The following is a 26,489-nucleotide window of genomic DNA, read 5'->3' on the forward strand; positions in this document are numbered from 1 at the left end:
AGAGACCAGATGTTAAAAATTAAAAAGCTCTGTTTTGTTGATTGAAGTTCAGGCTCTACCTAGATACCCAAAACATTACTATAATTTGAATTTTAATTTTTGTGGGACTTTCTCATGTTGAAGAGAAAGCCTTAACTGTACAAATCTCTATTTTAGGAAATATCACACCTGCTTCCTTTGGAGGTGGTTCTAAGTTTAAGAGAAAATACTTGTGTTTACTAAGGTGTGAATATGGCATAAAGTGGTTGCAATAAGGATAGTGCTGTTGCAAGGAGGAAATACGAGATCAGAACAGACTATTTCCCTAGAACAGCAGGGCTATAAATGCTGAATTATTAACAGTAAATCCATAGTATTTCCTTTTGGATATGTAGAAGAGACTTAATCCAAGCCACAGGTCGTTATGATTGTTTTAGGCAAGAACATGGAGACAATGAAGTGAGGAAAATTGCTATATGGCAAAAAAAAAAAAGCAAGCTTGGAGCTGGTACAGGCTTGACCTCTGTTATAGCCCTTAATCTTGGAATGAAACAAGATTTTGGCAACTTGTTCACCTCCTTCTGAACTTGCTTGCAGATACAGTGACACAAAACTGTTCCAAACTTATCAACACCAGCACTGGCCAAATGTATTATCTGATGCTGCACTATGGAAATTGGGGCTGTTTGATTTACATGACTCTCCCAGCTGTTGGATTTATCGAGTTGACTTAAAAGCCTAAAGGAAAAATTGCTTTGAAGGAGAATTTTTTAAAAGTAAAGAGATCCCTTAGTTTGGGTTAATTGTGCCATCCAGGGAAGATATTTCATTAGCATTATTAATCTAGGTCTGTGCCTCACCCTGTGGGAGAGTGCTGTGTATGCTCCAGGTGACAGAAGATGGAATATCCATGGAGAGGTCTAGCTGGCAGATACATAAAAATAATCCATATGAAACTGGGGAGTTTTAGGGGAGTTTGGAAGTTTTAAGGGCACAGCTTAGAAGTGTACTGGGATTCGGTGCTATACATTCATTATGAAATGATGCAGTGTAATCAAGAGATGATTTATGCACTTGTAACAGTGATGTAGACAGGCTGCTGTTAAGGACATAAGGATGTTGGTGTCTTGTTCCAAGTGTTGGGATTGGCTACGGGTGATAAGAACAATAATTTGTTTTCTGCCCTAAGCAAGATATTTCTTCTCTTTAGCTTGGTCCATTTCAATTTGCTCTTGTTTATTATGATGTTTGTCAATCCAACAATCCAGCATGTTCTGAATTAATTATGAAATGCTTCAGAGTAAATGGAACTGGGACTGCTGCAGAGAACAGGAAATTGCTGTGGTTTGCTGAGTTTAGTGACACTCTGTGTTTCACAATGTTTTCCTAAAGGGGAACCATGTGTGTACCTTGAATTTCAAAACTTCTTCATCCTGAAGGACTGAAAGTTCCAAAGGAGCAGGACAGGTGTTGTTTTGCAGTGCCTCCACCTGCCACTGGCTCCCCAGTTATTTTTGAGAGTGCTGGGCCAGCAGAGGCTGTTGTCAGTGCAGTGACCCAACACTGGGGTCCACCCCTCTCCGTCACAGCCTCCAACCTGTGCTGTTCTCAGATGTGAGTGTCCAGCTCACACTCGGCTTCACTTCCATTAGATTTTGACTATTAGATATCCCTTTGAGATGTCATGCATTAGATATCATCCATTGGGTTAAATATAATCCATTAGATATCATCAGCAAATGCTGAACAGGAAAGGTCATTGTTTTCAGTGTTCCCTTAAGACTATTCTGAAAACCTCATGTGAAAATTCTCTTATTAGTTATATTTGTTACATGAACAATGTCATTCCTCATCCTCAAATGACAGGGAAACACCAATAGTAGCTCACCTTTAATTTCTTTAATGTTGTTGTGTTCAATGATAAAGTGATAAATGCTTATTGGGATCCCATAAATGATTGCAAGCTGAGAACAGAATAATGATGGAAAGCAGCTAGTTAGCCAGATCATAAACTGCAATGCTTTGTACTGCCAGGAAGGACTTACACCAGGTTGCTTACAGAGTTGCTGTTTTGAACCTTCTTGAAACCTGGAAGGTGTTTAATTTGAGAACTTTTATGGATTTCTTTATATAATAGTTCTAAGAAGACTGGCCCCCAGTGACCTAATTATGTCACCTACATGCTGCACAACTTTGTACTCAAGCAAGACTGCCACGGGCATGTGAGCTTTGTACTGAATTTTTTTTTAAATTTGGACTTCATCTTTTCTTCCCCCCTCTCCCAGTACAAGCTGCTGACTTCAACATTCTACGTTAGGTTGGACATACTGCTTTTTTTTTTTTTTTTTATCCTTTGGGGTTTTGTTTATGTTTTTGTTGAGTTTTGTTGTTGTTGTTGTTTGTTTGTTTTTTTCCAAAAGGCCGAGGATGCGATGATGGAACTAATTTGTATTTTAAATCTATACCTTGTAATTAGAGCTAGGAGGGGCTGGAGGGAGATGCCAAGTGAGTAAGAGCTTTTCCTTTAAAAGCTCTCCGGGCACATAACTCAGTCCTGGGAGAGCTTTAAAGGAAAGCACTAATGAAATTCCTGCAGAAAAGGAAAAACAAGCCAACAAAATTAAGACTTAAGTATGCTATTTTTATTTAGGGGTTAAAAAAGACTCTGCTACCCCCTGGGCTCACTCTCAGATAAAGCATTTGAATCACTAATTATTATCTTCTCTTCGTGTGGATGAGTTTCTGCCCCACTAATTCCCCCAGTACTGAGATTTTTAGGTGATTGAAGATGATGCTGATGTTACTTGGAGGATTTTCATCATTTTACCTCAGCTTTGTTTGAAAATCAGGTTGTTTTTACTGTGAGATCAATAATTTTCATGAAATTTTATTTTTCTAGAGGGCAAAGCTCCAAAGAACAAGCCCCAAATTATTTAAATCTTGGAAATTGAATAGCTGTGGAATTTAGGCACCTGGACCTCTTGAAGGTTTTTAAACACCACACCTTTCACTTAAGTAGAGCAATGAGTTAGGAACAAAACACGGTCATAACCTCCTAGAAGGTGATGGTGAGAAAAGGTCTAGGTGGCAGAGCAGGTCTCTTGTGAAGCTGAAATAGGTGTTTGCCATCCTTTGGGGCAGGATTCTGCAGTTTTAAGCCAGTAGATCTCCAAGAGTAGAGCAGCACAGAGCTTTCTGCACGGATCTGCTGATAGGATTGCTCTAGCATGGAGGATTCTTTGTTTCTAGGAAACACATATGCAAAATTTTCATTATATGTTCCCTCCTGAGTGCATATGACTCCATTATTACAGTGAACTTCAGTGCCTTCTGACTGCCAGCTGATCCTCTAAGGGCTCCCTGACTTCTGCTCTCAGTGGCTTTTCTCCTTAGTCTGTAACAACCTTTATTTTATAAATACCAGTTTATAGAATCAAAATGATGGCTCTGAACACTTCCCTGAAACAGAGACATTGCAGAGCTAAGCCATGATGTTCATTGGCACGTTATGCTGTGCATGAGATGGATGATTTTGCATTCCTTGTACAAGAAGGAACATAAGCCTCAGCTTGTGCTGACATTCCCAAGGACAAATGAAAACAAATGCTGAACAAGATTTCTTTTGATAAAGAAGATACCCAGTTAAAATTAAGCTGAAGCATTTTACTTATGCAAGACTAGTTTTTAGTCTTTCTAAAGAAGAGAAATCCAGGTGAATAGGCTGGGTCTTAGCTGCCATTGCATAAAACTGGATTATTCCTCCCCTCCCCTGGTGGGGGCCATGGATAGTTGCCTCTCCCTCATCTCCTTCTTTTTGTATGGGTGTGGAAGACTGCAAAGCTGGTTTTCTCTTCATAATATTTTGTACCTATACTCTATCTCTTGAGTTTTCCTGTGTGGTTTATTTCTTTTCTTTCTGTGGTTTAGTGAAGGCAACTTTCTCTCCTGTTGTAGCTGGAGGACCAGAAGACCCAAGTAAAGTATCATCCACAGTCTGAAGAAAGAGAAGGACCACTAGCTATTAGGATTTGTGAGCTGAAGAGTAAATGATGGGGATTTTTATATTTCTAAAACTAAATTTTGGAAATGACCAATATCCCCCATCATCCAGGGTGTTTTCAACTATACCTCTTACTTAAATACATTAGTTTTCCAGGTGCTGGAAATAAAATTAATGGGCCTGACTTTGTTTATAGGCTGTGTCTCCATGCAGGCACAGCCCTGGTGCAAACATTCCCATCCTGGTGTTAGCAGGCAGCTGTAAACCCCTGTTCCTTATGGCTCCCTTGTAGCTCTGTGCTCTGATGCAGCTCAGCATGCAGATTTTTGAGTAAGGAGAGGCAATAGTTTTCAACATAAACAAGTCCACTGGGTCACATTAACCTCCTTCAGTCTCTGTGTTAAATAATTAAAATAAACTAGGTAATGTTTAACTATATGTATTTAGAGGCTTACTGGAGGAGCTTATTAGTTCAATATTCTAACACAGTGTCTTAAACCTTCCCGAGCTCCAGGATACCTGATTAAATATTTAGTGCATATTGCTGAAAAAAATCAAGATTTGCTTTATTTTTTAGAGGAAATGTCTATCCTCAAAACTTGCTCAGCCTTTAAAATACTGGCCATCTAGAAATACTACTTTTCTCAAGTTGTCATTTCTTGCTACCAAGGAGTATTTTTCATTTGTACCAATCTTCATAGCACCCCAAGAATTAATATTTGCAGGAGGCTCTGCACTGCATCCTTGCTGTATTCTATAGAACCACCTCAAACACCTTTTTAAGCAATTCATTTGACAGCAGCTCCTTTGGATAGAAAGAAGATGTGTGTCAGCTGCTGACTGTGCTTTGGAGACATCAATATTTCTCCTCTTCTGCTTCTAAAACTGTCAAAATGAAATTAGTTAATTGGTGGGTACTTTAGTGTAGTTGCTGTGGGATAGTAATTATTGGTGACAAGAGCTGCTGGATGTGCACTAATACAGTACAGCAAACCCTAAACTTTGAAAATATAAGGCATTATCCTGCACTGCTGTTATGACTAGTAATTTTGCCACAGTCTGACTTGCTAGAGGTTCAAACCTTCAAGTTCAAGGACTTCTTGCCAGGAGAGAGAAGATTTTGCTTTGTGCAGAGCAGAGTTTTATGAGACTTGCCACATAACTAAGCAACAGCAGCTCAGTGGATTAAAATAGCATCAGTGATATCTCCAGTCTCTGGGGTAATGAGTTCTAAGCAAGGCAAAGACCTCCAGGAAGGGATTTTGTTTCTGTGGAGTCTCTATCAGATGTTAGTGAATAATAAACAAATAACAAATTGTTTCACTGAGTCCATTCTCACTTTGTCTTATTGCTGTCTTGGTTCAGTACTTCTGAAGACAAGACACAAACCGTGTTGCATTTACTTTTACACCCAGGCCTGGTTGCTTACTGAAAGCAGCACAGGTCCTTTGTTTTCTCTCTGCCTCTAGCCAGAAGCTGCTCCAGGATTGTCTTTCAGTATTTTAATTCATCGCTTTCCATGTTTTTGTGTGGCTTGAAGAGTCAGCTCTTGAGAGAAAAGGGTCCCTGCTTAGACCCCATGAAACCAGCCCCTTCCAGTGTGAAGGTATCTGAGGAAACCACTTACAGAATCCTGCAAACAAAGCTGTCTTCCATTTCTAACAGACTCCCCATAAATGGTCTGTGTGCCATAAAACATAAACTACCTAATAATCTAGCCCTACAGAGATATTTAAAATTACTCAGAAGCTCAGAAGGGTAACGTGCTGGACTGGCAGCATGTTGGATCTCTTACACAGAATCTATTCATCCTGATAATTGCCATCATATGAAACTCACCTGTGCTTTAAGCTGTGAATCATGATCAGTCATAGCTCTGTTCTCATAATGCTAGGAAGGAGAAATAAGAGGTGATTAACTCTTAAAGAGTGTAGTCCCGATTTTGACAAGGTGTTTCAAGCACAAATATGTCTGTTTCTTCACTTGTAGTATTTTCAGGTTTTATGGGGTCTAGATTAACAGATTTTTCTTCTCTACTGGCTGGAATATTTTCTGAAATTTGATGCACAAGTAAAAAGTTAACTACAAAAATCCTTCTGGTTTGAACTCACAGGAATGTTAGAAGAAATAGAAATCTATTCTCCCTTAGCCAACTTCCGTGTTTTTTGAATAACAATATATTACTGAAATTCCTGATAATGATTTTAAATAAATAAAAGGAGAAACAAGTTATGATTTTCAGAAGACTGCACCCTTTAATCTTAAAGAGAAAAATGCATTCTTGAAGGAGAAATAATGCTGGTTTTTTTTTTTCTAAACCATTGCAAATGGATGTCAGGTTTGTTGCCAAATAACATGTCTGATTTCATATCTAATAGTTAGTGGAATTTAATGAGTACAAACTGAAAAGTGGAATAGTTCTCAGTAGGAAGGGAGCTGAGTTCTTCTTTTGACACACCCTGCTGTTCACTCGATTGTAAAAGATACCCACAGGTGGCAATTCAGTGCTCTCAGTGCCTTGCCTGTGTGAAAAAAATAAATATGAAACAGGGAAAAATGGGAACAAAATCCACCCTGGCTCACAGGCTCAATAGATTTCAAGAGGAGTGAAAAAAGGGCAGCCTTTGTAACTGAAGGAGGGTGTTGGCTTTAGTATTGATATTTAAGGTACTTGATATTTAAGGTAATTATACCTAAAACTTATGTAGGGAGTGAAATTTATACTAAATTCAGTGGTTCAGGCCTTCAGGTGCCCCAGTGCTGCAGTCAGTTTGGGAAAATTACTTGAAACCTCCTCCAAGTTCTTTTCTGGAAATCATTTGCTGGCTGGGTCCATCAGAACACTGTGCTGTGGGCTCTGTGGAGAGACAGCAGAGAAACCCTTGTGAGGACTGAAGGGGGCTGTGAGAGAGATGGACACTAATTTACAAAGGCCTGTAGTGACAAGACAAGGGGGGATGGCTTAAAACTGAAAGAGAGCAGCTTTAGAAGGGATATTGGGAAGAAATTCTTGACTGTGGGGGTGGTTGCCCGAAGAAGCTGTGGCTGCCCCACCCTTGGAAGTGTCCAAAGCCAGATTGGATAGGGCTTGGAGCAACCTGGGATAGAGAAAGGAGTCCCTGCCCATGGCAGGCACGTTAGAACTAGGTGATTTCTCAGGTCCTTTCTAATCCAATTCTATCCATGATTCAATGGTTTTATGATTATCACACTTTTCTTCAACTGTTCTATCCACCATCAGGGCAGAATGTTTGGCTCAGGGACTGTCATGTGGATGTTCCCTTCCTTGGAGTTGTCCTGGTACCTGGGGGAATCGCATCTTTGTGATGGTTCACTTGTCCAGCTCTTGTCTCTGGGATGTGTTAGAGTTAAGGGTACGAGGAGCAGGCGATGCTGAAATACATACACAGTTCACTCACCCATGTGAAACTGCACGTGCTGGCAATGGATGTGGTTTCTGGTGCTTCCCTGCTTTTTTAGGAAGCTTGCATGGCTAATTTCCTTCAGGTAGAGGTAAGACCCTAAGTGAAGTGTCAGGTGGTTTTAATATCTGAATGTCTAATTCTCTCTGGTGCTGAACCTTGTGAAACATTGTTTTGTATAACCTGGAGTTAGGAACACTGTACATGGCCAGGTCAAATGATGAGCACGTTTACTGGCTGCTCACTGGTCTGGTTTGCTGTGTAGTTTTGAGTTGTGATTAAAGAGAAATTGTTACTTTGCAGCCTCACAGAAATAGAGTGCTTGGAACAGGATAGTGAGAAATCTGTTTTCTTGTTTGTAAGTGAACTCTTCTGGTGTTTTGTTGCTGAAGCTGGATCCCTTCTCAGCTAAGGCTACTTCCAAAGTGCACATATTCATGATAACCTCAGGCCATCCCCCACTGACTTCAGAATGAATTAAAATATCCATTCTAGCTGTATCTCGCCTTATCACAGCCATTGATTCACAGTGGAATGTATCCTTTGCTGTATTTTCTTGTTTTAAACCCAGTCAGTTTTCTGTAATCATTTTAGAATCCTTTAACTCTTCCACATTTTCTGTCTCTCCCTTAACCTTTGGCCAAAAGTAAAGGGGAAATTTTACCTTAGATTCTGTACTGCCATTTTTTACATTCTCAGAAGCAGTGCTTGTTGGAGACTGCAATTAAATGCAATTAAAATTATTACATATTTCACCTGTAATTCAGGAATAAAAAGTAAATGGCTTTGTTAGAAGCATTTAAACAGAAAGCTTGCAGGCACTTAATCACATATGAAATAACAAAAGACTTTTGAACAAAAGTAATTTCTGTTTCTGCATTGTCATATTGAATACCACCATGCCTGTTCCCTAACAACAAAGCTTTATAATATTTGTTAAGCAAAACTAATATTTTTATTAAATGCAGAAATGTAGGTATTTTTACATTACGGGACTCTGACTATTTCATTAAAGAAAAGCCAGGGCAGCTCAGGTGGGTGAGTTATTTTCCTTGAAAGTTTCTGTTTGCCAAAGTAGAATTAAACTGGGCTAGCCAGGACTGTCAGTGTGCTGGCAATTGAGTTCTCTTCAGGGAGGTGGTAGTGCAGAAACCAACCTGTTAATTACATTGTTTAGTCTCAACTGGTCAGGTTTGCATGTTCTGAAGGCGGATAGTCACTATAAAGAGAGTCTTGTAATTTCTCGTGCTCGAAAGAGGCACTTGCAAATAATTATGAGATGCAATCACATAAGATCAGGAAGCCTCGATAGATTAGTAATGAGGTACAGAGCCTTTTACCTCAAGGTTGTTGCTCCCAAGCCAGATGTGCCTGCTGCTGTTGGGAAGTGCCCTCAGAGAGGTGCTTGGTCTGCAGTGAGCTGGAACTCTCAGGGCTGTTGATAAGAATGTATTCACTGAACAAAAATTGTGGTGGCTGTGTTTTTCTCTCTGGCTGTCTCCTTCCCTCTTATCCAGTTAGGAGACAGAATTTCTGCTGTTTTCTTGGGTTGTGCTGACTGAGGGAGATTAATGTGGCTCCAGCCAGGTTCCTGCTGCTGGGAGCTGCCTGCTGGGCAGTGATGATGCTGCTGGACACGAGTCCTCCGGCGTGGGCACTGGAGGGAGCCCAGCAGCAGGAGGCAGGACAGCAGTTCGTGTTTGAAGCAGAGAATGCTAGAAGTTCACGTTTAAAGGCTCAAAGAACGGTGTGAAGGATGCAGTCCAACCCCACACAGCTTCACGAGAGGTTTTGAAAGTAACAGGAGTTGAGCAGGTGTGAAAGGAAGGGAAGTCTTTTTCCATGGGCTGTCCAGCAAGCGTGTTGTACAGAGCTGTGGAGCACCTGGCAGCTCGTTTCAGACAGCGGCACTAACGCAGCTGGAACGGTCTCCTGCTGCTGGGATTCGCTGCAGATTAAACTGACATTTTCTTGGGTTCTCAGGACCTTCAAGCAAGGGGTCTTGCAGAGCAATGGGCCTTTATGGAACTGCTGCTCTGTAGGAACAGCTTGGCAAACAGTAGCTGCTTCCCACTCTGGCCCTGCTGAGACACTGAGTTGAAGGAAGTATCAAAAGGACACTGAATATAATCTCACAATGTCCATGGATTTTGAAAGCTATCTACTGTTCTGGCTCTTTGTATTGCATGGTAATGTGTGTTTTGAGGTCAAGAAAAGCCAACCACACTGGGAGAAACTGTTTTCTAGTGAGTTAAAGTCAACACAATTTTTAAGAGTAGAAAACCTCTGCATAAACTGTGGGTTGAAATTTTTTTTTGAGAATATGATCAGAAGAAACCAGTTAAAAGTTTTCCCTTTTTAATATGCTGACTTCAAGAGCAAAACACAAGAGCTTTTTTAAAGTACCATCCTTATGGAAAGAGTGAAACTAATGACAACTGTGCCAGGTCACCTTTAACTTTCTCAGACGGGAGATGGTGGAGCATTGCTGTTAAAGTCAATGGCTCTTGGGGGAGCCTAACCAGCTCTGCAGAAGGTAATGACATGTCCTCTCCTGCCACCTATGGCTGCTCCATTATCCTTCAAAGCAGCCATGAAAATTGCAAGACTTTAACAGGAACATCTGCTTCTCCCCCTTGGTTGTTTCCTTCACATCTGCAGCGGTAGTGACAGGGCATGTGCTTTTCTTCATTCACCCTCGTTGCTCTGACCTTTCCTGTGGCTCATTTTTTATGCTCTGTCTCCTTAATGACTATTCTAATTCATCTCTGCATTTGCTGATAGTCTTATTAGGGCCAAGGGAAAATTCACCAGGTGAGGGAGCCTGTTGTTTTCTGGTAAGAATAAAACTTTGTCAAATCTGACAAGCTGGCTGGGATACTTTTCAAGGGACAATTTCCCTACATTGTTTCTGCAACTTGCCCAGTTGTGGCAAGTGTTCCAGCTAAAATGAGCAATCCCTCTCTTCTGTGGTGAATGAAGCAAATCTCCTTTTCAGACTCCCATGAATGATTTATTTTTTTTCTGGACAACATCTAGAAAAATATCCAAGTGTCTTCCTGCTATCTAAGCATCTAATTGCTGTTGATTTCAAATAGATTTCATTGCCAGCATAAGAACGGGACATTTAAAAGCCCCTAGGAATTTGAGACTTCCTCTTCAATTCTAGCTCCTCTGAGCTTCTAATCCAAATATGCTTTGTCAAGTGTCCTGGAGCTAAGCCAGTGTCTGTCTGGTTTCCTACAGGCACAGGGAAATGCTATTGTTGCATCTGCTGCATCACAAAATAAATGTGCTCAGTTATTTGAGGGAGCAAATTTCCATCTCATGGCCAAATGCAATAATCTGCAAGAGCTCTTTCAGTCCTTTAAGTGATGGCAGGAGTGAGGATTGAATTTAGCTCAAGTATCAAACTCTCAGACTTTCTCCCAGAGTTGTGGTCTCTTTCTGTCAAAGCTGTGACATTGTGTGATGCTACTCTCCAGTTTGTTCCTGTGGTAAATATTACAGGGTATGGTGGCTTCTGTGCCATTATAAAGTTGTGTCTTAACTTGTGACTTCAAGCTGAACGGGTTAATTAAAATGGAAAATCTACTTAGTCATTGTCAAGAACTGTGAATTTTAATAAGAATGGAAGAAGAGCTGGATTCTGGGGTACTTGGAATGGGATGTGTGGAACAAAAAAGTAATGTTTTAACTGATAGTTCTTTCATTCCTGAGAAGGGTGTGTTAACACTCTGTCTTCACTGAGTCAAGCAGCCTCTTTGTAGTAATTCACATTTTAAGCCTGGGTGAAATATCTTTATTGTTGCCAGTTTCCAAACGAAGAAAACATAAATTTATGTAAAACTACCTGTACATTGATTTCAAAAAACAACTTTTTGCTGCATAAAATAATAGGTTTAATAATATAAATGGCAAGGAGGAAATAAGGTGAGAGGCCAGCAGTTTGTGTTTTGTGGCAGCACCCACTTGTGTATGCCCAGTTACAGAGCAGAGGTCTCCACATTTGGCTCTTTGAACTGCACCCTTCTGGGATTTTCTTGGGTTACAACCTGTGACTGCAATGTTAAAGTTTTAGTCTTGCGCCTTTATTCTTTGGTAAAGAAGATTAAAAAGTGAGAGTTGAGAGGCTCAAGAGAACTCTAGAATCTTGAAAAGAAAAAGAAGTATTAATGCTGAAGCTTTGACAGAGTCATCAGTACAAAATAGGAAATGTACAGACCCTGACAACTTCTGAATTCTGACCTTTAAATTATTATTCTGTCATTAACAGTGTAAGTTGGGGTCAGGAGTTTAAATGTGGGCCTATGGGGAAGTTACCAGTTTGATTCTCACTTTGTTTCATTGTGATTATATTTTATTGTGTGTGAGTTACAGTGCAGCAAGAAGTAGTGGGCAGTCTGCAGTGGGGGCTTTTTCATGTAAGAAACCCCCCATATTTCAACAATGTTGACTAAAAAAGTATCTGTTGGCATTCTGGAAACCTCACTTATGCTTTGTACTTCTGGATATCAAGGTTAAAACAACTTAAGTTCAATTTACTTTTCAGCCAGGTTGGATAGAGTCTGTACATGCTGAAACCACTTAGAAGTCCTCACGCCACTCAGAGTTAAAAATGCATTTGTTCAATTTAGTTTTATGAGCTGTTATTGCTTAACTGGCAGCTGGATCTTATACTTGGACTGCTGTGTTGCTTTCCTTGTCTATTCCGCTAGATAAATCCTAGGTAATCATTACAGCTGTATAAAACCTGATATAAAATGGGACAAACCTTGAAAATAATTAATCAGTGGTGATCAAGACATAAGGCTTTGCCCAGGGATTAAAGACCAGTTGAGGAGCTGATGGCCTGGTGCCCAGTGCATTAACTGATCTGATTGCTGGTGACATTCCTCAGAATTCCATTTGCCTGATTTGCCTATCACAGGAAAACTTCATCCCACTTCAGCAGTGAAATCTATCATTCAAATTCAGTCTCCTCTGCTGGTTCTGGTTTTTGTAAAAGGCAGTTCTTCCAGTGCCACAAACGCTGCTCTATGATTTTAATAAACACAGCAATTAGTGGAAAGAGGGATTCACTGCCCATCTTTTAAATTAAGAATGTCAGACAGGAAAACCAGAAGAGTTTCATAAACCATTCACACCACTTAATGATAACAGTTATGTCTAGATCTTTCTGGAAGAGGTTGTCAAATGAGGGTTAATTAATGAATAATTGTTTGCCTTCCTTTAACTGTCAAATTCAGGCAAAGTCCTAATATTCTATAGTCCCATCAAAGTAATTTAAGGAGGGAAATACACCTTTGCGTTATTAAGAAAACCCAAAAACCCAGAGAAGCAATTCTTTATGCTTTGCAAGTGTGAGATGTTTTGAGCAGTGAAATGGAGTACAATACATATTTCCTTGGTAGCTCACCCCAGTTTTACTGATTCTATTTGGACGTGAGAATAAAGATTCAATTTTCACTTGAAATGAGGGGAATGCTTTTTTCCCCAAACATCTACTTTGTTTTCTGGCAGCTTCCATTTACTTAATCTGCAAAGCCTAATGACTTAGATGACAATTAGTGTTTCATGTTCTCTAAACAAATATCATTCTTGTCTGATGAATGACCTTGAACTGGGATAAAAATACCTCTGGTATTTAGTAGATTAAAAATGTTTGTTTTACAGAAGTAAGCCTGAAATGATCATTAGATATTTCAGGTGATGAAGGAATGCTCAGAAAGGAACAAGGCTTAATCCTGAAAATATATTTTGTTGCATGCATGAGACTGGCTTACAAGGGTTTTTGGTGTTTTTTTGTTTGTTTTCTTTTTTTTTTTTTATTTCTTAGAGATTATGATACTATTAAATGAACTTCTGTCATGCCATAGATGAGCAGCAATGAGCTGCTCTGAGACAACAAGCACAGCCCTGAGACTGGGTGTGGAGAGCAACTGCAAATGGCAGTGAGCTCCTGGTACCTACAGGGGCTGTGTTAGAGACACCTGGGGCAGGATGGCTTTATTATTGATGTGGATGTGACTGCCTTTCTCAGTTTGTGGTCCCAATTATGCTATTTTTGCTTTCCTATGGCAAGAGTAACCTTGTTTTAAGAAGAAATCAGCTCTCACACTTGAGGCAGAAAATTTAATTTTTGCTTACAAAGTGGTGAGTTAACCATAAGCCCGGCCTGCATGGATGTGTGTGTACCTGCTTTCTTCAGGCAAGCAGAAATCTCTCTAGGGAACTGGTTTCATTCTCCTTCCCTTTCTCTCATGATAAATTTGTGGCGGAAGGAACAAATGAGAGAAAAATAGTGGTCTGCGTGTAATAGCAAGAGTGAATGTTAATGGGACACCTGGGAAATACTTCTATATTAGAGAGCACAATGTTGCTCATTTGCTACAAGTTATGATTGAAAACCAAATCTTTCCTTTGTATTTTCTCCTCTGCCTCACCTAAAATAGCCCCACAGTAGGAAGGTCTCTGTAGGAAATTATTAACACTGCTTTACTCTGAGGTGCCTTATGAGGTTTTACGCTCTTGGATCCTGTCTGTACAAGTGATGTGTGTGCTTGAACCAGGATGAATATTGGTGCCCAGCAGTCCTCATTGATTGACTTCAGTGTGTGCCCTGGCAGATAGAGACACTTAAGTTTTAATTTGTTTTTGCTTCCAGGTCACCCTTCATCCACCTTCTCATTTGCAGCAGCTTTTCTCTCCTCCCCCTTGCATTTCCAGCACCTTCTCAGCTGTTTTGATTTATCGACCGCTCAGATTTAATGCTTCATTCCTTGGAGAAGTCTCCCTGCTTGTGTCTGATCTAAGGTCACCTGTGCTACTTATTCCAGGGGACTTTAATCTCCATATGGATGTGACCTCTGACACTCACTGCAGAATTCACTGTGTTACCTGATTCTCTCCAGCTGTGTCAGCAGGTTCCTCCACCTGCTCTGAAGGGTTATGATTTCATTAACTCTTTGGGTCTCATTATCGGGGTTTGAGGTCACTCACCTATTTTCAAATATAGAGCTACACCTACTGTACCCCTGGTGTTCCTCTCTACTTGCTTGTTTCGAGAGTTGGGATTTTTTTACCCCGCATGTCACTTCTAACCTGGAACAAATTAAAGTGGTTCAGGGCTGGTTCCCTGATTCCCCAGTTTCCACAAGGAAAAAAGCACAAAGGTCTTGATGAAAACAAAATCTGTAACTTTATAAGTTGTGAAAAAACTCTGTTTTGAAACCCATGTTTTGTGGAAGCTCCAACCTCTCTATTCCTATATCTGGAAAATGGCTGTAACTTTGCTAGATTTTTTTCTTACATATGTTAGCATTAGGAATCATGATCCTGCAGTGTATTTGAGGGTTGTAAAAAATATGGTTAGCAAATAGGATTCCTTTTGCCTTTTTTGTTTGTTTTTGTTTGATTTTTTTGGTGTGTTGCATCTTACTTTGCCTACTATCATGAGCAAGTGATTATGGGAAGATATTTCTTGTCTATTTATTCCTAGAACAGCTGAACTGCACTTTTGTGGCAGTTCTGGACTCTCTCTGAGCACTCCATTACTGCCTGTAAGTGAAAAGGTTGAACTTTGAAATTGGAACTGGACTGATTTGTATATTCAGAGGTAGTTTCTGGGAAAGTGTGTGTATACATATATGTACTGTATATCCTTGAAGGAGGAGAGCATCTAAGATAAACCTTGTGATAATTGTGAAATTATGAAAAAACTCCAGTAGCTGATGGAATGGCAGCAGAGAAAAAGCTCTGCTAATGTTCTCAGCCTTTAAGATGGTGTGTAAATTTTACTTTCCAAGTGACTTTCAGCTCCTTTTCTTGAGAAGAATTATCAACTTTAGAAATACCCTTTTTTCTCTTTTACCCCTCGAAAAACCCTGACATGTGGGCAGGATTGGTTCCTGTAAATATGTTTGGCAAAGAATAGGAAAAATAGCAAGTGTTATTTGCTCTAATTTTGTGTTTTTCTAACAATATTTGCCTTCTGGTGTGTGCTTCCTATGCTCATGTATTTGTAAGCAAAAGCCAGCGTGAGATGAAGGCAGATGATGAACTGGCACCAAGCTTCTTAAAGTGCTTTCCTCTTCCCAACAGCATCAGTGATGACTTCTAAACTCATTTGTTTCTCTGAATGTTGTCTGCAATATTTAGTTCCATAGCTGTTCATCTTCCTATTGACATCCATTCTCTTACCCTTTAAATAAATGATGCAGTTGATTTTGTGCAGACCCAGCTTGCTGCTTTTGAGGCTTTCTGAGGAATGTGCTGAGCTGGGCTCATCCTACTCCAGATTTGTTGCTCTGCACAGCATAGTAGCTCTCTTCATCAGAGGTGTCAGATTATGAAACAGAGCTAAAAATTCCCTTAAAATTTGTCTTTTCCTTATGTTTCTTAGCCAAGAGATTAGAAAGAAGAGGCGGTTGTTCAGGATTTCTGGTAGAGGCGTGCTGCCTGCATGTGAATTGCATTGAGCTAGCACTCTCTGGGAATGATCAGAATTAGTCACAGAGATGAAATGGATGTGGACAGAATTAGTTAGCAACCTTCTGAAAGCCTCCTTCTTTCTTTGACATGTTCCTTGCGGTTTTGAAGTGCATCACTACCATGTTTGGTATTTTATTAGCAATAATTGTATTTCCCTCTTTTTCTTTTGAGCATTTCAAAGAGTTTTAGAAGTATTAATTGAGTATCTGCCCTTTGACTTCTATGAAGAAAGTGAAAATAAGGTCTTGTCAAATATGTTTGTTGAGAAAGAATATTAAGGATAATACAGAGAATATTAAGAATATCACTGAGAATAAGTAGTTCAGCATTGATTATTGAGTCAACTCTACTCACAATACTTGCACTGGTTTGTAATGTCCAATAATGGTCTAATAACTTCCTGGTTTGTACTTCCAATAAAAAGCCTAATAACTTCCTGCTTTGTACTTTCTTGTTCTTCAGAGATGCCTGTGTTCTCTGAAATCCCAGGGGTCTGTCTTGCAGCTCTACACAGCACTTTCTTCTGGGATGAAAATCCTACAGATAACAAGTAAATGGTCACAGAACCTTCATGTGGTCACTTCTTGAGGTCATTAAGAACCATTCTTCATGGATGGGCACCCGAGGGCTGTTGTTACCTGCAGGTATTCATTATGGAAGGCAACAACATTCAGAGCAGGGAGCATCTGGAGGTTGCTTCCATTAGGCAGCCCTGTCCCATTGTGTCTGTGTGCTGTACTGGGAAGGCAGAGAAAGTGTCCTCAGTGACCCAGAACAGCACTGGTGTTTCTGAGGAAGCAGAGCTGCAAAGAAATTAGGATATGGATAGCAACACTCGTGCCAAACTCCTGCTAAGAGGAAACACAGAGCCAGGTGGTTCTCAACACTCATCCCCTGTCCTCCTCCATGCCTGGCTGGCCCCTGTTCTCCCTTCAATATATAGAAGGTTCTGTCTCTGTGACAGAGACCTTTCTGTGCTGGTGTTGCTGATAAAAGGTTTCTCCATTCTGAGAGTTTTCTTATTTAAAAGGGAAGATGGAACTGAATTTCAACTGCAAACACCGACAGCCCTTAAGTTGTGGATCTCAATAGGTTTACAGGTGGTGAGCTATGAATTTATGGGCTTTTCTCTCCACAGCTTTTCTCCCTCTCTCACACTGCATTTCTCCCTGAAATGCCTTTCCTGATGTGTCCACCATAGAATTCACTTACTGTGATCTTCACATTTTAAAAAACTCTTCAGTCCCTGCTCCTCTAATGCTTTGGCTTCCAGAGAATCCACCAATTCTAAAATATTTTAAGGCATTTTTTTGAATGTTTCTGTCAGTATAATCTCAGCTGCACATTAAGTGTACTTTAAACCTGAGATGAAGGTTTATTTAGTGCAAGATGAATGTTAAAACATGCAGGAGAGAATTCTTTCTTTCTTTCTTTTTGCTGCTGTTGGGTACCTGAATACAGATACAACAGGTTTCAGTAGATCTAGGGAGGAATAGATTGAGTTAGGGTTGGTTAAAATTTTCTGTGAGTTTTCTTAAATGTGAAAGCCTCTCTGCAAATGAGTGTTTATCCTCTTGATTTCTGAACATTGGCAAAAATAGGACCGAAAGGCACCACGTTAACCCTCAGCATTTGTTCAGCACCTGCTCACAGATGTGTCTGAATATTAAGGAGAAATTCATATGGTGCTCAACAGCATAAAAAGTGTCAGGATGTGTGTGAACAAACAGGAGGAAATATCGATGTGAGCGTGTAGGAGGGGAAAGACAATTACAAGGGCAATCCAATTAATGCAAATGATGCATGCAGATGTCTGTGGCTTTTTAGTGCCTCCACTCTCCATGAGGGCTGTGCATTAGGGATGAGGGAGGGGAGTGCTGCCTTCCCTTGTGTGGCAGTGGTGTTTTCAAACCTGGGCATCCCACTCCTGCCAGGAGATGAAGAGGGGACACCTTCCCCTACCTGGTTGTGGAGCTGCCAAACAGGAACGTGACAGTAAAACAGCTCCTGAACCAAGGGCAGCTTCCACGAGGCAACTTAATCTCACCTTCTGCAAACAGCAGTGTGTCTGTTGACTCCTGGCACTTCAGGGCAGCACTGTCACTGCTCTAAAATTCAAACAAGATAATTGAAAGAGAGCCCCAGGTTTTTGGGGCTGTGTGCTCAGGGCCAGTGTGTTTGATTTCCTTTGGTATTGGCTTAACAGGATTGTTCACCTAAAGGAAGCAGGATTTGAGCTGAAAAATAGACATCCTTGCAGCTACGTATTGATCCTTGGAGCTGGATGTTGTCTATCCTTATGATGTACCTTCTGGAAAAAAAAACAACTTCTCTTATCTCAGCATCTGATGTCTGGTGAATAGTAGCTTGGACTAAGGACAAGACCTGGCCACTCGGTTTTTCAGATGAGATACATGGCAAAAACAAATATATGGCCTGAGCAGCTCAAAATGTTTGCTTTTTATTGTTTCCCTTATAAAGTCTCATTCTCAAGAGACAAACCAGACTGTGACCTTGCTCTGCTGGAGTGAATAGAAACTCTGCTGTTGATTCCAGTGAATGCAGAACCACCACAGTGGGAGCTGTAGAAAACCAATGGAAACTTTTTCCTCTTTGCTCCCAACAGTTTTGATTCAGGCTGTAGCACTAATAAACAGATAATGAAATAAATATTAAATTATTTAATAAATAAATTAGTTACCTTATTAAATTAACAACCTCTCTTAAATAACAATCTCATTTTACAAAATCTTTTGTCTCAGAATTTGTGCCATCCTTTCTCCCAGCATTGCCATGTCAGGTGTTTTGAGGAACAATACTTTGGGATAAAGTGGCAAATTTACTTTCTCTTTTGTATGTTTGTTTTCCATATTGCCTTACAGAGAAGCTGCTGTCTTCCTGACCAGTAGCTGCTTTCATTTTTTTCCTATTATATAATAATAATATATATTATATTATTATTAGGCACTTTTATGAAAAGTCAGAGTCTGCCAATAAGCTTATTACAGTGGCTCTGTAAGGTACTTTTATGTTATCTTCAGCATTTTGCCAACTAACTTCCTGTAAAATACCTTATGCATTTTTCTACTGTAGCACATTTACTTTAAAAGCAATGTAGCTTTGTCCTCGGGGGAAAAAAAAAAGGAAAAAAAACCCCCAAAAAATCTCTGTATATATAATTTTTTTAAAAGTTGAGTGCTCAAGTAGAACACTACATTTCCACTCCAAGATTGAATATGCATAGTTTCTTGTCCATTGAGGTTGTCATGAATGCAAATTTGGCAACAAAATTCAGGCAGCCAAGTGTTTTCACAAGTATTTCAGCTGTGCTCGAAATACTTGTGAAACCAAAACATACACAGCAAGGAACATTGCCAAGCCAACTTTTTAAAAAAGTTATATGTATGTATTTAATACTTTTTTTTTTTAAAGAACCCCCATAGAAACATAAATTGCATTGCTAACTCTTTTTGAAAGTCAAGATTTCTCACCTAATCAAGTCATAAAGTTTCCTGCACAAAAATTTCAGTGATCTTAATCCCTCAGTAAAAGTTAATTTGTAAAGGTGTGCTCAATGTTAGTTAGCAGCAGGTACTGTAAAAAACAACAACAACAACAACAAACCCAAACCAACCCAAAATACCCAAACATAAACTTCCAAACAGGGCAAACAAAGAGTGAGGAGGAAGCAGGATAATTCTCAGGTCTGTCACTTGGAGGACTGTCTGTTTCTGCAGAGTTCTCTCTCTTCTCCCTGCATTTATTTGTTCTCTGTGCCTTGGCTATCAGCCACACCTGCGCCGATATCTCCACTGTCTCTCTTACTCATACTTTGTGCTGCTTTGATGATGACTATTTTTATATTCTCAGTGTTGTCTCTCTGTCTCGCTCTCATGAAATAACTCACCCTGCTCTGTAGTGCTGTTAATTTACAAGGTGCTTTACAAACACAGATAAGAGCCTTCCAAGGCTCTACTCTAAGTAAGACAAGACAAGCGCAAGATGAAGCACTTGAAGGCTGTTCAGGAAAGTGAGGACATGGAAATGACTTATGCAAGGAGCTGAGGGGCTTGTGAAGTGGAGTTTGTGAGAGAAGGTTTAGGCAGGGTGGAGAGGATGTTTGGCAGTGGAGGAAAATGCTCAGCTGCAAGGAGCAGTGAGGTGAGACGTGAAGGCAAGAGCAAGGAAGAGAAAGAGAGGGGAAAATAAACCTGGAGAAAGAGGGGACAGTGAATCAAGAGAAAAGCAGGAAGACGCAATATTTATCAGAGGTTTGTTCAGAATGGTCTGGGAGGGAACTGAATAAATCCATATAGTTTGGGTGTGTTTGTTTATTTTTTTTTTTTCTTTTGGACTAAACTTTGCTATCCATGACAGCTTTACAGCCTACCTTGTTCTCAGCCTGTCTGTGATGACAAGCATAGCAAGCACTGCTTACATGTTGATGTGTTAAAAGTTTCCCTACTATTTAAGATGTCTCTTTTGTATTAAATATTATCCTATCCATTGTGTCCATTTATAAAGGGAAAGAATTAAATATAAAGCCTAATGGATGTCAGGAAGGCAAAGGGATGCGTTCTGTCTGCCTGTCTTTTTGCCTTCATCATCTAACTGAATATTCCAACCTGTCCTTCTCCCTGTGGCTTTGTAAGGGTGAGGGAAGAAAGATTGGAAAACTGACTTACAATATTTTATAAGAATAGTATATAAACTCAGGGAAAGAGACACATCCTACAAGAGACTCTTTGCTTCTTTACATTCCTGGGATTTAAGCTGGCTCTGGGGAGATTCCGTATCTTGTAGGACTGCACAACCCGACTCCTCCTTGAGGCACTGATGTGTTGTTTTTTCCTCTCCACCTCTTACCCCTGGAATTATTAGGCCAGCACCAGGTGAAGCAAGGCACGTGTGAAGTGGTGGCCGTGCACCGGTGCTGCAACAAGAACCGGATCGAGGAGCGGTCCCAGACCGTGAAGTGCTCCTGCTTCCCGGGCCAGGTGGCTGGCACCACACGGGCTCAGCCCTCCTGCGTGGAAGGTGAGAGGCTCTGCTCACTCCTAAACATTGTTTGAGAAGTTTAGTCTCCCCGATGTCTGACTTCCCACTGCCTCAAGAAGCGTGGTCGTTTCTTTTGTTAATTTTTGGAAAGATCTCTGTGAGTTGATGATAATGAGCCTGTGCGTAAATCTTGGTGTAATTAATCCTCTTAATAGATGTACTGGTCCATTTCATCTCTGCGCCAATAAATTCTGAATTTTTTCACGCAAGAATTCTCCTCTAAAACTAGTTTGAAAACAACATAAGCCAAGAAATTCAAGCTTATGATATTAACTCTTCCAGATGTCCTAAGACTTAGTAGCTTGGCTAAAAATTCACTGAATAATAAATGCAGCCCTAAGAGTGATCATGCAGATGGTGCTGGGACATCTGATATGGAGAGCTTTTCTCTGGATCATTATTGCACCATTTAATGTGCCTATTTTTTGTAGAGGTTGCTGCTCTTGTTAAATTAGTCAAGCTACTCCAAGACAGACGTCTTTTAATCTCAAAATTACCAAAATCTCTCATTTCATTAATTCATAAGCAAGATCCTCTTTTCATTCTCTTGCATATAAAGTTGCAACTGGTTCACTTAAACATAAAACAAAAAGCTTCGAAGTCCAATTCTAATCTAATATTCAGAAATATTTACTGTCAGACATAAACTCTAAATACAAGTGAATCTGTTTTTTGAGGGTTTTTTAACCTATTAGGAAGCTGTCAAAACAGATATTTTAAAAAGTGGATTTTTGAGAAAATTTTTTAGATTCCTAGTGCTTTTATGCTTTGTAATTCAGCAATATATTTAAGTTTAACTGTGTATTTTCTTAGGGAGTTTTCTTTTTACATCTGAAGTGTCTTCTGCATTTTTAGGTGACACATCAAATAGAAGAAATACTTTTACATATAACACATAATATAAATCAGATATTATTTTAAACTCGCTTAAAGACTGCAATGGTGGCACTGTCATTCTATGGCAGAAATATATAAATACTGTAGAAGCCTTATTTAGTCAACAGTTACTGAAGGAATTTAATAGCTGGGTTGTTTTTTTTCTTTTTTTCAAGTATAGTCGCAATTAAGTGCAACAAAATATTATGAATGTAAGACTTTGACTTTTAAAGTGAAAGCTTTTGATTTCCCCTCATTCCTTAGGGTAATGCTTTAGCAGGCTTTGCTTATTTTTGCAAGCATCTGGGACTACAGTGAGTTGCTGCAGCACAGTAACTCTCTTTCCTTAGCCTCAGGATTAGATGTGTTTTTCTCCCACTCTATACACATCCTTCAGTAGACTCCTACACTGTGAAAGCAAGAACTGGTCTTAAATTTGCATATTGAAGACTGATACAGACATTTAGGTTCTTTTTCCAGCACCGTTGTCCTGAATTCAGGGTTGTTAATTTTGCCTATAATTTGCCCTGAGTTTAAAGGGAAGGATTCACCCAAAGCATAGAGTTACTTGTCCAACGTAAGAAAACAAAAACCAAAATGAAACAAAACAAAAACAAAACCAAAAATATTCTATAAAGCAATTGCAATTGACTTGTAGCTGTTTTTCATTTCCATTGAGCTTCAGCCCTTATCCAGTGGTGGTGATCACTTGTGTTAGGGCAGCAGTTCTCTCTGCTGTTGGTCACTGCTGTGGCTGGTGCCTGGTGGTGTTCCCATCTCAAATCACCCAGCCCTAGTTGCCCCAGCAGACCCGTGGCTTGCCATTCCTCATTCCCACTCCTCCAGGAAGGATCATGGTGCCTCCTTCCAACACACAATCCCCTGTTTTGTGTTTTTCTCTGTGCCAGGAACCCTGTTGGGTGCTGCCATCTTCTCTGGGTGTTTTTTACTCCATCTTTACTGACCTTGTCGGAAATGATCTCTCACCTCCCAGGAAACACAGTCAGGTTTAACCCATTTTTTGTCCACAACCTGATATCCACAACCAATCAGTATCAATGCAAATGATCAGAGACCCAAACAACGGGTAGAAGTTCATACATTTATTTTGCAATATTATAAGGCTGAAAGATTAGTTTATAAAAGCCAAAGCAGTATACTTTTTCATAATGCTTTTCAGTAAAAGTGCAAAACAAAAGTAATTGAATGAACGTTTCAGCAATATCCTGATGTCAGCTTGCCTGCTTGACACCCTAATTTTAAGGTTGCAGAAGAACAAATGCATCTTGAAATAAAAGGGAGAAACAGTGCTTTACAAGAAGTAGACTCCATTATTTTTGTTCATCTTTTCTGAATGTATTATCTTTTAAGGTATGAGATTCAATAGTTTGTGCACATAGTAACATAAGGCAGATAAATTGAATCAACATTTTAAGCCATACTTTATTTTGAAATCCAGTATAGATTATGTAGGATTGTGCACTGATATATTTTATAATAGTTTTCTGGGGTTCGATGATTGATCGATGAACAATGCAAAACTGAGAAATGCATGCAGCTGCTGTTGTTAACAGCAGGTTTATAAAGCCATGACTGCATTTCTAAAAATAATAGATCTTAATAGAAATTGGAGTAAGGGTAGAAAATTAATAAATTTGCCCAGTTAAGGTGTACAACTGCAGCATTCCAAAACATACTGCAAAAGTGGCACTGTGACTGCAAGCAGGTTTTTAGTTGATATTCTAGTACTTGCCAGAGTTTCCCCCATTCTTACCTGCAGTATTTGCTGACACATCTCATGGGTATACATCTCTGTGCAGTTCTGTTTTCTCACCCAGTGAAGGAAGAGATTGGCATTTCTCTGTCCAGTCTACCATATGCATATATGAGTTAAACAAGAAACCTCAGCTTCATTCCCCCTTTACAGCAGGTTCTTGACTGAAGCATGCAAATGAAGGCAACAAGTCATTTTTGTAGTCAGTGGAGATGGGAAGGCACTTCCAGAGGTCAATTCTAATGTTGGAGTCAGTCTCTGGTGGTGCTTGCCTCTCTACCATTTGCATATGGCATTTACCCTTCTGAGAGCTGGTGAAGTGTTCAGCCACTTTTTTAACCTCAAACACACTCCATGTAATTCAATATTATACCAGTAATTGTTTCTACCTTTTGAAATCAACCAATTGAACATGGCATAGCCAACCTCCCTTAAAAAAAGCCAAAACCACCAAAACAACAGTGATAAAAAAATTGTTTATTTTTCCTGCTTCTTTTTTTTCTAGCTTCCATTGTCCTGCAGAAGTGGTGGTGTCACATGAACCCCTGTTTGGATGGAGAGGACTGTAAAGTACTACCAGACTATTCAGGTTGGTCTTGCAGCAGTGGAAATAAAGTCAAAACCACAAAGGCAAGTACAGAGATCACCTCTATTTAAGGGTGCCAGTCTGCTGATTGCTGTTGTTGCATTGTGATGTGTATCTATGGGTGTGAGCACCAGTCTTGGCCTTTTCAAAGTTTTGGAAAGATGCGATTAATGTAGTTGCTCCCAGAGGAAATATTTGGTCAGAACTGTCCCCTCACTTCTGCAGTTAAACTGAAAATGGTCCTGGTTCAGTCTTCAGTGAGCCAAAGAAACTATTTCATTGTGCTCAGTGCCAGAGGGATAATCATGTTCCAGAACCAATTCTTCAATTTGTAGACTAGTACAGGGATCCAAGATCTTCACCACTGTCTTATAAAGTTAGATTCCTGTGCTGGACAGCCTTTTAGTTGTTGAAAACCTGCACTGATGCCACTGTGCCACTGAACACCACTGGAAATCAGGTTGGTTCAGAATATTTCTACTTACAGACTACCCTGTAGCTGGCCTGTTTTTGTTTTTTTTTTTTTGTTTTGGTTTTTTTTTGGTTTTTTTTTTGTTTTTTTGCTTTTTTTTTTTAAATTCCAGACCTTTGCTATATCATTTTATTTCCTAATTAATGGAGAGAAAATATCATGTCCTCTGTCTGCTTGGCAATTTAAAATGAGTTCAGTGCATTGTAGTTCAGCAAGTCACAGCAAACTGCATGGCTAAATACATCATAAACCAGGAGTCTTTAGCTTGCAATAGCAAGGAGAGACATATGCTCAGCTTTTCCCTTTACAGCCTCTTCTAGCTGGGAAAGAATGTTGTTCATTAGGTTACAGTCTGAGTTAATAAGCAATACTGTCACCAAATGTTCTTTAGTAAAGGCTGTTCTGAGGAGTGAAAACTGCACTAATTTCTGGATGGGTGAGAGGAAATTGGATGTTTTGGGCAGCTGTGGTGTGATACTGATATAGACATTGCACACTGGCACAGAGGAAGTAGCATCCCTGCACGTGGCAGAGGGGTTGGAATTAGAAGAGCTTCAAGAGCATTTTCAACCCAAACCTTTCTATGATTCTATGGCCAATGTTATTTTTAAGTGCCAAAGCTGTAATCCATAGCATGCCTGGGTCCTGCTGTTCTCCTGTGGGGGACACTACTCCTGGAATTTGTCTGCAAATTCTGGAATCAGTGTGGATAACTGGGACTCAGTTATTGCAAGATAAAGACCACCCTCAGCCTTTCAGTTTTCTCCCAGTGCTGTTTTTTAACTACTCATTTGTAGATAAGGAGTAGCTTTGTAGCATCACACTGAAGGGTGAGACTGGTGAATTAGGAATTCTAGATACTGTACAAGACAAGTCCATCTCTGGACATACCAGAAGAGAGCTGATGATTTATACCAAAGGGACCAGATTGGAGAAGAGGGAATCAGGTTAATTATCCTTTGAGTGAGTTAATTATCCTTGATGCCTTTGACAGATACTCAAGAGGTGGGGGGCAGAACAAAGATTTCTATGTTGTCACTGATGACTGAAGGCCTGAGGTGTCAAATTCTCAATCATGCAGCTGCCTCTTCCTTCCCTGGGACAGTAGTAAGGAAACTAGAATGGAAAGACAAGTTTCCTTGCCACAGGGAAAAGGGAAGTATGGTGTAACTTATAATTTACTTTGAAAATGAACCAAAGGTTTCTCTCAGATCAATAAACAAAATATTTCTTAGGTATATTGTTAAAATTTTACACAAAGAGGACTATTTGAACTGTCAGACAAGTAGCCCAAACTGTTCAGCCACCTCAGCAATGGGATGCTCAAATCAGACACAGCAAAATCCTTTGAGGGACAATTACAGAAAATGTACACATCCATTATTTTTTTCCAATTTAATAGCTGCTTTATGCATAAAACACAATAGCTGAGATCCATTCCATACTAAGTTTTTTTTTGGTGTTATGCAGCAGAGATGATCTCATTACCATTTAAATTTGTAATCAATTTTTTAAAGCTTTTTAAGACCCTGGGATCAGTGCTACGTGGGACAGTGGCTTCCACAGGTTAATTATACACTGAAAGAGGAAATGTCATTTAATCAACTTTAAGTCTTCTGTCTTTTCATTCCATGAAAATAAGGGAAAACAGTGTAAGTAAAATATTTGAAGCACAGGGGACTGCTGACACTACTCAGTATTTAGATGAATAGTTAGTGTCTGAGTGGGACAGTTAAAATGTGCAAAGCTGAGGAATTTGCATCTTCCATCAGTTCCCTCAGGGAAGGAAATAAAATCTCTATGCTGAGTGTCTGTTTAGTTTTGTGACA

General features: G+C 39.8%; 1 protein-coding gene across 1 annotated transcript in view; it reads left to right on the forward strand.

The window, feature by feature from the left end:
- TAFA4 (TAFA chemokine like family member 4) overlaps positions 1-25,166 on the forward strand; it is a 40,750-nt gene extending 15,584 nt beyond the window's left edge. The window contains exons 3-4 of the mRNA XM_062500777.1: positions 20,776-20,931; positions 24,108-25,166. Coding sequence (XP_062356761.1) covers positions 20,776-20,931; positions 24,108-24,259 — 308 coding nt within the window. The 3' untranslated portion in view covers positions 24,260-25,166. The remainder of the gene's footprint in view (positions 1-20,775; positions 20,932-24,107) is intronic.
- Positions 25,167-26,489: the final 1,323 nt, after the last annotated feature.

The sequence above is a fragment of the Cinclus cinclus genome, chromosome 12 (genome assembly GCF_963662255.1).
Source record: "Cinclus cinclus chromosome 12, bCinCin1.1, whole genome shotgun sequence".
NCBI lineage: Eukaryota > Metazoa > Chordata > Aves > Passeriformes > Cinclidae > Cinclus > Cinclus cinclus.